The sequence below is a fragment of the Atractosteus spatula genome, chromosome 2, assembly GCF_055471065.1.
Source record: "Atractosteus spatula isolate fAtrSpa1 chromosome 2, fAtrSpa1.hap1, whole genome shotgun sequence".
In the NCBI taxonomy this organism is placed as follows: domain Eukaryota; kingdom Metazoa; phylum Chordata; class Actinopteri; order Semionotiformes; family Lepisosteidae; genus Atractosteus; species Atractosteus spatula.
The window spans coordinates 42,245,432-42,258,073 of NC_142707.1; the positions used below are offsets into that span (position 1 = coordinate 42,245,432).

A 12,642-nucleotide genomic window follows, 5' to 3' on the forward strand; every position below is an offset into this window, starting at 1 on the left:
TCATAGTCATTAAGCCCGGGTTAGAACACTCTTTCCCTTGTGCTCTGTTCAAAACAAATGCTTGAACTAAAATGACAAGAAATAACACTTCTATTTGCTTTTTCACCACATACAGTAAATTATAATGGAGAAAAGGTCTAAAGGCTTAAAAATGCAATCAAGGAATTTATCAGGCATCACAATTTTGCAAAAGCTAAGACACTTGCATAAATCAAATTTTCAAGGCCTTTGAAACAAATATCCGCACTTTCTCCTCCACTCCTGAAGCGCCCCCACAAGCTTGCACTGACCCGACAACATGTTGATGGTGGTTCTGATCATTTTGGCCAGTGAGAGTACTTAAACTATTCACAGAAAAAGTAAATTTGATTGGAAAAGAGATTAAATAGCTGGTTTGTCGTGGTCTGAAACAGACGTTGGCTTAATTTCCATGTGTTTTTTTTGGAAGGACATCTGCTATAATTTGGTTTTAAGAAAAGGTCACCTTATGTGATCCTAAAACATCATCTCTCTAAAGGTTTTCATTCCATCTCAGCTCTTAATTACCTATTGGATTAGTTATTGTCTTACTGGACCAATTTAACTTTACTATTAAACAAACATAGCAACCATGACCAGACACAGACACCCATGTAGCAGCAAGACTTATAATTACGCTTAGAAGTGAGTGTTCGGAAACATTTTTAATAATCTTTCTGTTGTCTTGAACAGAAAATGACTTTGACAAAACTTAGCTCCTTTGAATGTGGATGAGAAAAAACTCGCCGATTAATAGCTTGTCCTGACTAACACAAACAAGAACATCATCAATTGGTTCCATCTTGACATCTTCAGGGATTAAGAGCCCAACACCTCAATGCTCCTTTCCTGCAACTCCAACAGAGGGATCCATGTCGCAGTTAGACTGATGGACAACATGCAGTTAGGCTGATGGTCACTGGTCAGTAATCTAGAATGACCAACTAATGAGGAAGAACACTGCACCTGAAGACATCACAGCCAATTGCCAACTGTTAACACTGGACTTAAAAAGTGCTGCACAAAAATGAAAATTTGCTTTCTCACTCACTTAAAACCTGGCAACTTGACAAGCTAATCAACTGCATGACTGTGAGCACCTTCTTCTGAGTTTCAAGGAGACCAGGAAACACCAAGCTGAGAGTATGTACTGACTCATAAACACAATTATGCCCAAAACATTATCTGAAAAAAAACTTCTGTGACTAGCTATCCCACTTATAATTTCACCCAATGAATGAAATTCATACAGTCAGACTTTAGTCAACACCCCCAAATAAATTGAAACCATCACTTCACTACACCCTCCAGGAACAGAGTACCTGCTCCTGGAACCTTTGTGTTCTAATAGAGTCAAACAGAAGGCTTGTGGTCTGGTTTCCAATAGGTCAGAAAATGCACAAGAAATTATAAAATGTTGGCAACATGCTTGACACAAATTATTATTTTTTAAAATATGTTCATATTCAGTTGAATCCCTTCTTACAAGGGTTTGCATTATGTCGATTCATATGTATTGTATATGCTCATTGAGCTTTGAGCTTTCATATGATTAGTATCACTTTCAGTTACGCTGTAGATTTTCCATATTCTACAGTTCATTTAACTTATGAAGACACTGCAGAAATCCTTTAATAACATTCCCAAAAGAGAACAAACGTCTATTACCTTGACCCACAATACAGAAATCCTTCACAAGAGAATGCAACAGCAGTGTTACTAATTCACCATAAAATTTAACTCAATTGTTATTTATTACTTATTATATAATCTTATTACTAATTTTTACCACAGGTCCCTATGCCTCTATATTCAATAAGTTTACATCTCAAGGAACAGTAAAGGTTTTAAATTCCAAAGTGTTTTTAGGATCATATCCCCAACTTAGTTGGAGGATAAATAGTTAAACTGTGAATGTTTAATGGTTTAGTGCTACTGTATTTTCTCCCAAATGTCACTGCTACGAGAATACTTCTTTTAATACTGTTATGATACTAGAATGTTCAGTAGTCAATATTACTTTGACAAATTCGTTTTTTATAAACCAATAATTCATTAATAATTCAAGAATTCATTCAATCTGTCAGTTCAATTCTTAAATGTTACTTAAATGTACTTTAATGTATAAAATATAGGTGCAAGATACTTTCTATGCATGTTGCTAAGGCTATGTTGGTCAGATTGGACTGCCACGTAATGGACTGGTGAACTCTAAAAAAAAAAACAGAACAGAAACCTTCTGGTCCTCCAAGGCTTCCCACTTTTTTTTAATATAAGCAATAGGAAATGAGGTTTATTTTGATTCTAAGCAATATACAGTGCCTTACAAATTTATTCACCCCCTTCCAAAGATGTCCCATAATTGTGAATTACAAACAATGTATATGCAGAGGAGAATTCTGTACCTGACAGTAACAATGCGTAAACAAAAAAATATTCATTAAGCAGTTTGACATTATGTCAGAATTCTGGATGTGAACATTTAGAACAAAACTTTAGTACTCAAACTAAACACTTTCATGGGTGAAAAAGTTACATGTCAGCAAAAACTTTAATGAAAAATCAAGAACTGTGGAGTCCCGGTTTTAGAGGTTACCAATAATAAACAGCTGCCTTCCTGTCCTGAGAAAGGAAAAGACAAAAACAGAAATCATTTCCCTTTCTCCTTCCTCTTCTGTGCATCATATAAAAAAACAGACCAAGGTCTCTACTTATCTCAGAATGGAAGAGGGTGGGCTTTTCTCAAACCCTTATCTACAGAGCAGCACACAAATATATCTGTCTAAACTGTTAAGTCATCAGACCTACAGCAGCACTACAAAAACTATTGGAATGGTCCCTGAATGAGTATATAACTTTGTCACTGAAGTAAAAAATATTCTAAAAATTAGCTAGTCTTCAGTACAAATGATCTAATCGCTTAGAAAAGATTTTTAGTTTTTACTCCGCTGATACAGGGCAGGAATGGGTTGTATCTGGAAACTACACTGTATCCCCAAAAAGCTGAGTTACATATTAGACCAAAATATAATCTGTGAACCAAAACCAATAACAGAAAAATATCTTATTGCTACATGCAGTGCTTGCATGTTCATTTTTAAACAGAAATATAAATCAGTCCTCTGCATACAATGAACTTGATATATGTCTATTTGTATTGTCACTTTATAAAGTTTTGAATAGCTCATTCTTGAGTTTACTTCCAATTAAAACCTTTTATGCACCAGTAAAATTAAGATTAACCCCAGGAAAAAACTATAACAAGCCTCTCTCATCAAAAGCATCTGTAGGGGAGAATTCTGTACTAGATAACATTGAGTCAAACAGCGCTTAAATGAATAATAGTCTGAAATCAGAAATATTACCAGATAAGTAAAACCCAACTCTCAACTTGTAAAATTGTATTTTTATACAGGACATCTAGTTTTAACTACCACAAAAATATCACAACATAAGACAGCCTAATGTACTGTACATCATAAATAGTATGAAAAATGATAGTGGCAAACAATAGGCATTAAGCAAACAGCATTAGAAGCGTCTAGAAAAAAAACCTACGCAGTGCCAAAATGACTGTGTTTGTTCTGGACAGGCTTGTTTAATGCAGCACATCACCAGCATTGCAGATTTCACTGACTATGAAGATAAAAAATTAATATAACCTTCATTTAATTTAGAAATTGCTGTACATGAAAGGTTATCAGTAAGATAAAAATTGAAAATATAACAATTTCCTTTGTATTCTACCAAATACCTGTAATACAAATGTTTCTGAACAGAGACTTTACAGACAACATAATTTAATACCATTTTTATAATCCTGTAATCTCATCAGATCACTGTTCAAGCAATAAAATTAGTTAACTCACCAGTACACACTGTTATATGCTGCATACTTCTGGACCTCTTCACAGAGCTTCGTAAGATACAGCATTTTAAATTTGCGTCCAGACATGCTGAGTGCAGTTTCTTCTTGGCTGATTGCCTGAGTCTTGGAAGCACTTACTTAGCTAATCAATTCTTTCTCTTTGCCACCCTATACAGTACATTTAGGATGAGTGCATGTCGTACTTAACTAATGTCCATCTTACCCAGTCTGCAGTTTTGGGTAGTGAGAAACAGCTCAGTAACTCTGAAACATTAAGAAAAACTAAAAAACAAATCTCATTAAAAACTGTTTACTCTTCGAGCAAAAGAAAACTAGAATTATTTTTCAAGGATCAGTTACATGCTAATCCAAAAAAATGATTTTCTCATCATTACAATTTATATTAAGCAAACTGCTTCAGTCACAATAGTATGACAGAGAGGCCATGATTCTATGGGCCATAAGAAAATCAGGTTAAAAAAACGCAAAGGGGGGCAGGGCACTTTATGCTGTTTATGCGATACTTCAGATTCAGTCTCTTATGCTGGCCTTCTTCACAGGTTTTAATTAAAGTAGTAAGAACACAATCCAGCTGTCTTAAAAAAAGGCTAACCCCCATCCATAAAACAAAATGATCATTTGTACAACTATGTTGGATGTAGTAGGATGAAACCAATGAATGGGAGAAATTCAAAGTAAACTATATTATACAGTGATAGCAATTTCAATAAACTACAGTTTCAATAGAGCTGAATGCAAATTTACAAATATGGTCTAAATAGAAAACTAAAATCAATTAGCCTTTGATTTAGCAATTGGTGGGTAGCAAAATCCAGATGACAAGGTGTTTCTCCATGACCAGACATAGCAGCTCTTGCCAACACACTGCAGTACTGGCTTTGAAATTCAGGTCCAGGTGGAAGAATGCCGAAGAGTGGTCTACCAACACCATTTAACCTATTTGCTGCTGGATTCTTGGGGCTCTGATTCACAAACCTGTTGGGACATGCGTCTTTCGGTTCTAAAACCAGTCAATTTGAACTGATTTCAATTTGCTGAGCTGTTTACGTGTCAATTTACTTCTTAAATGCTGAAGATGTTGGAAACAAAACACGTGAAGCACAATATTTTTTAAACCAAGAACTGCAAGAAGAAATACATAGACAAAAGTCACAATAAACAAGCAAATTAAGTCAATTATTAGCACCAGTGTGTAAAAGCCCAGGTGGAATGAATACTTTCTATCCAGGTTATCTCCCAAGACCAGGGATGAGAATCAATGATGCAGAGGTCTCCCATCCCAGCACACAACAAACTCAGCCTTGCTTAACTTCCAAAATCTGAACATGAATCATTAATTTCAATAGTTCTAAGTACTGCCCATGAAAAATCTAATGAAAAATGAGATCACTAAAACACAGGTAATATCTTTTCAAAACTCAAACTATCTGTCATGCACTTAAAAATACCTTGCAAATTACAGAGAATTTTCTCTTACTTGTTATGTTTTAGGCTTGTAAACAAAAGCTCTGCATGACTTAATGTCTAGCAAATAATGAATACTGTGGTTACAGATGTATTTGTTTGCATCTTTTGATGAACTAAATGAACAACCTGCACGGTTAACCTAACTTTATAGACAAGCATCAAATGTATCACAGAAGACTGAAGTACAGGTTTAGTGTGCTGCTTAATATGAAGTGCAACGAAGATAACATTGAGCTTACCTTGCAAAATAACTTGGCTTTCTTTCTTTCTTTTCCATCTTGATAGTGTTTGATTTCCGGTTCTTTGAATATTTTTGCCTTTTTATTCCAAGATTCTTCACTCTTTATTTTTTTATTTCCATGTGCTCTCCTGTAAAACACATATTTATGTTACTCCAGGTTCAAAGTGCTTCTTTAGCCAATCATTTCTGTTACATTATATACTATGTACTTGGCCTGCTTCCATGACTCCTGAAACTTTAACTTGCATCATGTGAGTTTAGTTCCTCAAAACAATAGTATCCAATTATTTCTTACACAGCAATAAAAAACACAGTGCACAGCACATCACATCTTCATACAGATTAATACCAAGCTTCAGGGTGAAGCTTCAGTTATTGCAAATTAAGTTGGGTTACAATTAAATAGCACATATATTATTATATTACAACTTCATTTGTTATATGACATATTACAACTTGCACATTACATTTTTTTACATTTGCTAGAAACATTTCAGAATAGCTGAGATCACAATTGCGGGCCATTTCTTTTTTTTAATAAAAAATATGCTTTTTAAGTTGCAATATGCTCAATGATAAAAATGTTAAAAATGGAATAAATTCAAATCTGAGAGGGAGTTAATGACCACTGAGATGGACCTGAATCCAAATACGTTACAAAAAATGAGTAACTACTCATAAATTAGTAATGCTAACATTTTAGGACCTGCATCTATAGAGTAAAAAGCTGGTTTGAAAATTGTTCATCACTTCTAATCTGGTGACTACTCAAAACCGGGTTTGGGGCTCTTTGTAGTTTTTTTTCTTCAATTATTATATCATTGCAAGTCTAATTAAGTAGAACATGTTATGTCAGCATATGAATAGATTTACTGTAGGTAGAAATAGGTAATTTTTCTGGTCATGGTCATATTTTCATTTTACATTGACCTTAGCAATGTAATAACTTGAAGAGATTTTTTAAAAATGATTACTGTTATTATATCTGATGGCACAAAAACAGACAGGTAAATTATTCTGACAAAATCTGAGGCAATAAGGGAAAAAAACATCTATTTCCTGGCTTTATGATTTATACATATATATTTATTATATTAGTGTTGCAGAACACATGTGCAGGACTCCATGGAATGCTACTGTATTTGGGCTTTGTTTAGAATATGTATTGGAGTTTTTAGGTTCTGTAAGTCCCAGTAAAATTGACAATGTACATGAAAGGATTCTGTTGAAAACTTTTTTGTAAGCTGGAAATACAGAAGGAAGTGTTTTTCTTCTGTCATTATTCTGCTTTGAATAGACTTGTGTTTTTACAGGCACCTTAACAAAGCTTAAAACAGGCAAATATTTTATTCAAATCTAAGACCCGTTAAAAATGTCAACAGAACAACCATAAGACTTTTGTTCTACACAATTCAGGGGGAATCCTGTTAAATATTTGTTCAGCTTGAAATATTCAGGATGTTACAGATGCCTTAGAAGTACTCAGAGATGATGAGGAGAATAAAAAATGAAAACTCATTCTTTAAAATGCAGAACAGTATTTGTGTTACTATGTCAAAAAACAAAACTGTTTTACAAAAGTGAAACCTTTCCAGAAAAGCATCATTGTGAAATAAACTCTTAGAAACGTCTTGATAAATCAAATAATACATTCTACTTTCCTGCCTCATGTTTCAAATTTCTGGTGTGGTGGATTTTGCAATGGACAAATGACCTTTTTTACAGCGTTTTAAAAAATGTATTTGATTAGTCATAATGTGTCATAGAAGAGATTAGACTATATTTCTTTTTCTGTCGAGATAACTGCCACGCAGAATAACTGAAAGGCTACGAAAGACACTGAAAAACAGGTAGAATGAGATAAAACACTCAGAGGCAGTGCGTAAACAGCAACGGGTCTTTTTCCTAGGGTGAAATGCACCTACCCTATTACAGTATTAAGGCACAGCTGTTGTACGCTTTTTAGTTTCCTAATCAATTTACTTTACCCTTCTCCGCAAATTGTCGACTTTCCATTGATTTGCGTCACAGAGTGCATAATACCGTAGGGTCTTTAGTTACATCTGCCACAAGGACAGCACATGGTCAGGTACAAAACGAAAGCAAAAACCTTGCTGGGGGTAAGGATGGACACAGCCAATTATAAAATCATGGATGAATGAAATTCGATTATGTTTTGAACACAATCGTATAATAATGTCTTAGTATTTGGCAGTTTTTTTACAAAATGAAACCAATCCGACTGTACATGCTCACATGAACAGTATTAAATTTAAACGCTTTCTCCCTGCAAGGTGGGGGAATACCACTAAATCAACCTGAAAACTACCCAGACACCGAAGCCTCAAAATCACATGACCTGTAGGAACTACAACACACTTTTGTCAAAAAGTGTTCAACATCTGTCAGCTTCCGTTACAGATTTCTATGCATAAATGGATGGCACTAATCATAATAACATTCAACATGGTTTTTGAAGCCTCCCTTTTCCTTTAATTTCCACAACGCAGCTCTCCTTAACCCTGCATCTACAGAAGCCCACTCCCGAGCCTCCCCCGGATACATTAGCGCTCCTCCTCGTGTAATGCAGCAAAACAAACAAGTGAAATCAGAAGGTGTCGACATAACGCACAGTCACAGATAACCTCAGCCAAGCTCAAGGTAACATGGATTTTCTTTTAAACATGAACGAACCTTTTATGCAATGCTGCGCGTTATTTCAATTCGACATGTATTCAACGAGTGAACACACCCAGACTGAGAATATTTAACTGAACACAAAATATTCACTTTTAGATGACTAGCCTTCTTCTGACCGTGTATTTAGTGTCACATCCCTCCGATAAGAACACTAATTTTCAGAGTGCATCATGCATTTCTCCCCAGTTTCTCAGACCTTACAGAAGATGCCCCAGCATCGCGACAAATCAGAGCTAAAGGCGGAGGGGACAAGGTTCACATTCACTCTGGAAGTGGTTGTAAAACAAATGGATTACATACCTTCAGAAATTGTACATAACAGCAGCTTTGAAACCACATTCCCTTCACCAGAGTGCCAATGTAACAAAAGTAAAGATTTAATCACCACGTAAACCTTTCCCCGTATACTGCATGCATCCATTTTCTACTACATTTTCAAAGCCATACTTAGCACATTTCGAAAGAGGACCTGTTTTCTCCACGCTCCACCCTTATCATTGTGACGCAGTGTTAGGTGGGACCTGTCTCTGAATAATGATCTACGATTCGTGGAAAAGCGTGGATTCCACAATGATTAGAGATGAAGCGTGTCAATCAACTTCATATCCAGCAAAGCAAAGATAATCAATATGTTTCCTTACGTTTAGTAAGTGAAGGTTGAAATTGAAATAAAATACTTTATGGAAGTCTAACAAGTTTTTTTTTTCTCAGCCTTGTGTTTTTAAAGGTAGAGTTGTCTCTTTTTTAAAGCTTTTCTTAACGAGATAGAGCAGGCCCCACTGAGAACAAATTTTCCTTACTAAATTGTTACTAAATTTAAGAAATATCTGAAGACTTAAGAAAGATACAGACTGATACCATGTTTTCTAAAAAACACCATCAGCTGTAACAATTAAAAGATAATATAGCGACCTGGGCGGTCTCTGTTCTCAAAATCCTGAGACCTGCTCATTTAGTTTAATTGGATCAAATTCTTGTTGGCTGGACTCTGGCACACTCCAGCTCTGTGATCTTCATTAATGTACTAGATAAAAGGAGCCAGGGGTATCCTTTTTAAGACTTGGTGTTCCCATGTTTTTTTGTCTTTATTCCATTAAGACAAGGGAACACTGTGACAGACTTCATCTTCTATCAACAGCCTGACAAACCTTTGAGTACATTATAGGCTACATCTACAATCTCATTTTGTTTTGTTATATGGAAAGTAGAGTGTTTTGTAAGCATTTCTAAAAGCTTTAATTATGGATACACTGGAAAGCAATACATTCAAAAAGCATAAATGCCTAGCTTAATCATACCAAGAGGAAGAAGACCAGTATTAGTCAAATTATTAATAGTGAGAACCATCTGTAGCTGGGAACAGGCCACTTAAAATAAGAACATTAGGAAGGTTACAGATGAGAGGCCATTTTACCCATCTAACCCATCTGGTAGTTAGTAGTTGACGTGTTCATCACTGAATCTTTTCATCACTACAATACGCGTTTAAAATTAAATGCAGGAATGAAATCTAATGTATTATATTCATGTAATTGAACTGATACTAAAGTATCATGCAATTGCATTTAAATGTAGTATAGTACAGCAGTTGTTAGTGTGTAGATACACCATATGATAACGTCTTCAAACAAAAAAGCACTCAGCTTTATTGAAGCATCAAATTATCCCTCAGTCTTTTGCAAACACAGCAAATTATGAAACAGATCGGAGGGCAATGCATAATGGATTTGCGTACTGATGGGAAATAATCTCCCTGCACTTAAATATTGCAGTGTGGTTATATAACGGCAGAGGAACACAAATACAAGGAACTCACACAACCAATACAGGAAAATTTGGTTTTTCCAATTACAATGTGAATTGATTCACCAATTACAATGGTAAATCATGGAAAGGCAAACAAGAGAATTCAATACTAACACTTTGTACTGTATTTATCGAAAGGAGACAGACATGATAAATATCCTGCAGGTTCAACAATGGCATAAACGCGGTTTCATGTAACGTTTTCCATACTGTATGTAAATCAATTTAGTAATAATACAAGAGATGATAAAAGTGTTTTTTTAGATTTATTATACAGACATAGGAAGAACTATATGATTACAGAAAATGTGCACTTTAGTTATACACAGCATCAGTTCTGCGACTTCAGCTTTTTAGTCTAACCCACTAAAGTGTAACCCAGGCTCTCTTGAGCTACATTAGGCAAGTCCAGGGTTCATACCAGTAGTCAAGTATGCCAAGGGACTTATATTTCTTTCCAGGTGAACATCCAAAACATCTTCATCTGTTTACATTCTTTTGTGCAGGGTTTTACTTTGTGAAGTTTTACTCCTGTCAAGAAGGGTCCCTGTGAATCTATTTGAGGTCTGACTGGCAGCGGCACAAATGCAGGGTAAGACCTTAATGGCTGCTGCCACTGTGAAAGGTAGCCTACATCTCCTGAGGGTGGAATCTTGTCATGAGACTGCCAGCCCTGTGCTGTTTGCACATGACAAGATGAGGCAAGTCCAGCTTCAGAAATGGGAAGCTGTTCTGGTCCAATAATATTCCCAGTCCCTTTGTTGTCTAATTATGCAGTGCTGTTTTCTCTAGCCAGTTTACCTCCCTGAGGCCTCAATGTCTTACTAAACAGAGCATAATGTAATCTTATTCCATGCTGCACATTGAAAATGTTAGAAGTCATCTGACCAACTGGCTCATGTCGATACTTCTCCCATGGTGTTATGAATGTAGTTTGAGCAGTAATGCTATGGGATTCTTCTTGTTAAGAAGACATTCTGTGAAAGTCAAGTCCATAATCCAGAGAAAGAATTAAAGTGTGAGGCAGCATTGCCTGTCCACTTTGCTACTCAAAGTTATGAGTTGGAAGACTGGGTCAAAAGACAAAGGGTGTATTTTGCAAGTCCACTAAAGCACCAGCCTCTTCCAAACACTTTTGTTTAAGAATTCAGCATTCTTCACATGGTGAATAATGTAAGCGGTATCTCGGTATTTATCTTTGACTGTAACAGGGCCACACATGCCCAGGCTTCCACTATTTATGTAGTAGTATCTACATCACCTCATTTTCCCAGTTAGCTGAATAATGACCAGTCATAGCATGGTAGGCCTAATAAAGATAGATATATACTTTATTGATCCAGTGAGGGAGCTACAGCAGCTTAGCACAGTCAACACAGCACAGTGTAACGAAATGATACAATAATACAACAATATTATACAAACAGTACAGTCAGTGAGAAGTGCAGTAAAAAGTAAAAAAAAAGAAGACCAGGGGAGATTTTTTTTTCTAATTGTTGAAGTGCAGAGAAGACTGATAAACAGTGTACATGGACTAATTATTTTTCCTCTTAGCTGTTGTGTACCTTTGCCAGGCACTGATTTTTTATAACTCAGGGCTTCCTGCTCTCTAGCACTAGTAAGGACAGGGCTGCACACTGAGAAATTCACGGGAAATCATTGTTTTGCATGTTCTAGAAGAAGATGTGTTCTTTTTCCAGTTCTCATTTCCTCATTCAACCCCTGCCTGCTGGTCAACAGAATTCATGGATTCCGTAGCATTAGATTGTTCCCAAGCTCTTTAAACCCCTCCTCCCCCCTCCAAAAAAACAACACCTCTGCAGCCAGACTACCTCCATTTGCACCCCAGTCATTGTGCATTTCACTCGGACTTTTCCAGCACCTTGGCCAGATCTTCTCTTTGTTTTCTGTTGTGGCATTCCATTCCATTTGCAGCTTTAGTCCTGCAACTTCTGAACTTCTAAGTTATCTAATTCTCTTTAAAACCAGCACCTGAAGAGCTTGGAGAAAGTGTTAAATTAGTTCAATTAAGTTGTAGATGCAATATTGTAGCTATTTAATGTTCCATTCAGAGTAAACAAGGGCTCTCCAACCTTGATCACTGGGAGAGTCCCGATCCTGAAGATTTAGTAGATAACCATGAATTATTGATTTTTAAAGACAAAGCAATGTAAGCATGAATAATTCAACATGCGATTTTCTGGAATAACATTTTAGAATTATTTGGAAGAAAAAAACAAATATACTTCATCCCTCAAAGAACAGAGCTCCCTTAACTGAACAACTCTCTTGCTTGCATAAGTATTCAACAGCTTCCGTATTTTTGTCACTTAAAAAAAGACAAACACATCTTGTTTAGAGTGACCTGACTGCACTACAAACCAAAGTCAGGAAGGAACAGTTTCCTTTTGCAAAGCAAAGTACAGAGCAGGAAACTCCTTTACCTTTCTAGCCCAGATGGGTATTGTTGTAGTAGTAGTAGTAGTAGTAGTAATAATAATAATAATAATAATAATAATAA

At 35.8% G+C, this 12,642-nt stretch overlaps 1 protein-coding gene across 4 annotated transcripts in view; it reads right to left on the reverse strand.

Moving 5' to 3' along the window:
- Window positions 1–8,813, reverse strand: part of ncoa7b (nuclear receptor coactivator 7b) — a 45,337-nt gene extending 36,524 nt beyond the window's left edge. For 2 of the 4 annotated variants that reach the window (XM_088931416.1, XM_088931407.1), the window contains exons 1-2: window positions 8,616–8,813; window positions 5,614–5,743 (exon numbers count right to left, since the gene is read on the reverse strand). In XM_088931416.1, coding sequence (XP_088787542.1) covers window positions 5,614–5,651 — 38 coding nt within the window. In that variant the 5' untranslated portion in view covers window positions 5,652–5,743; window positions 8,616–8,813. Of the gene's footprint in view, window positions 1–3,887; window positions 4,000–5,613; window positions 5,744–8,615 lie in introns of those variants that run through there. The other 2 variants (XM_088931398.1, XM_088931387.1) reach the window with 1 other exon arrangement.
- Window positions 8,814–12,642: the final 3,829 nt, after the last annotated feature.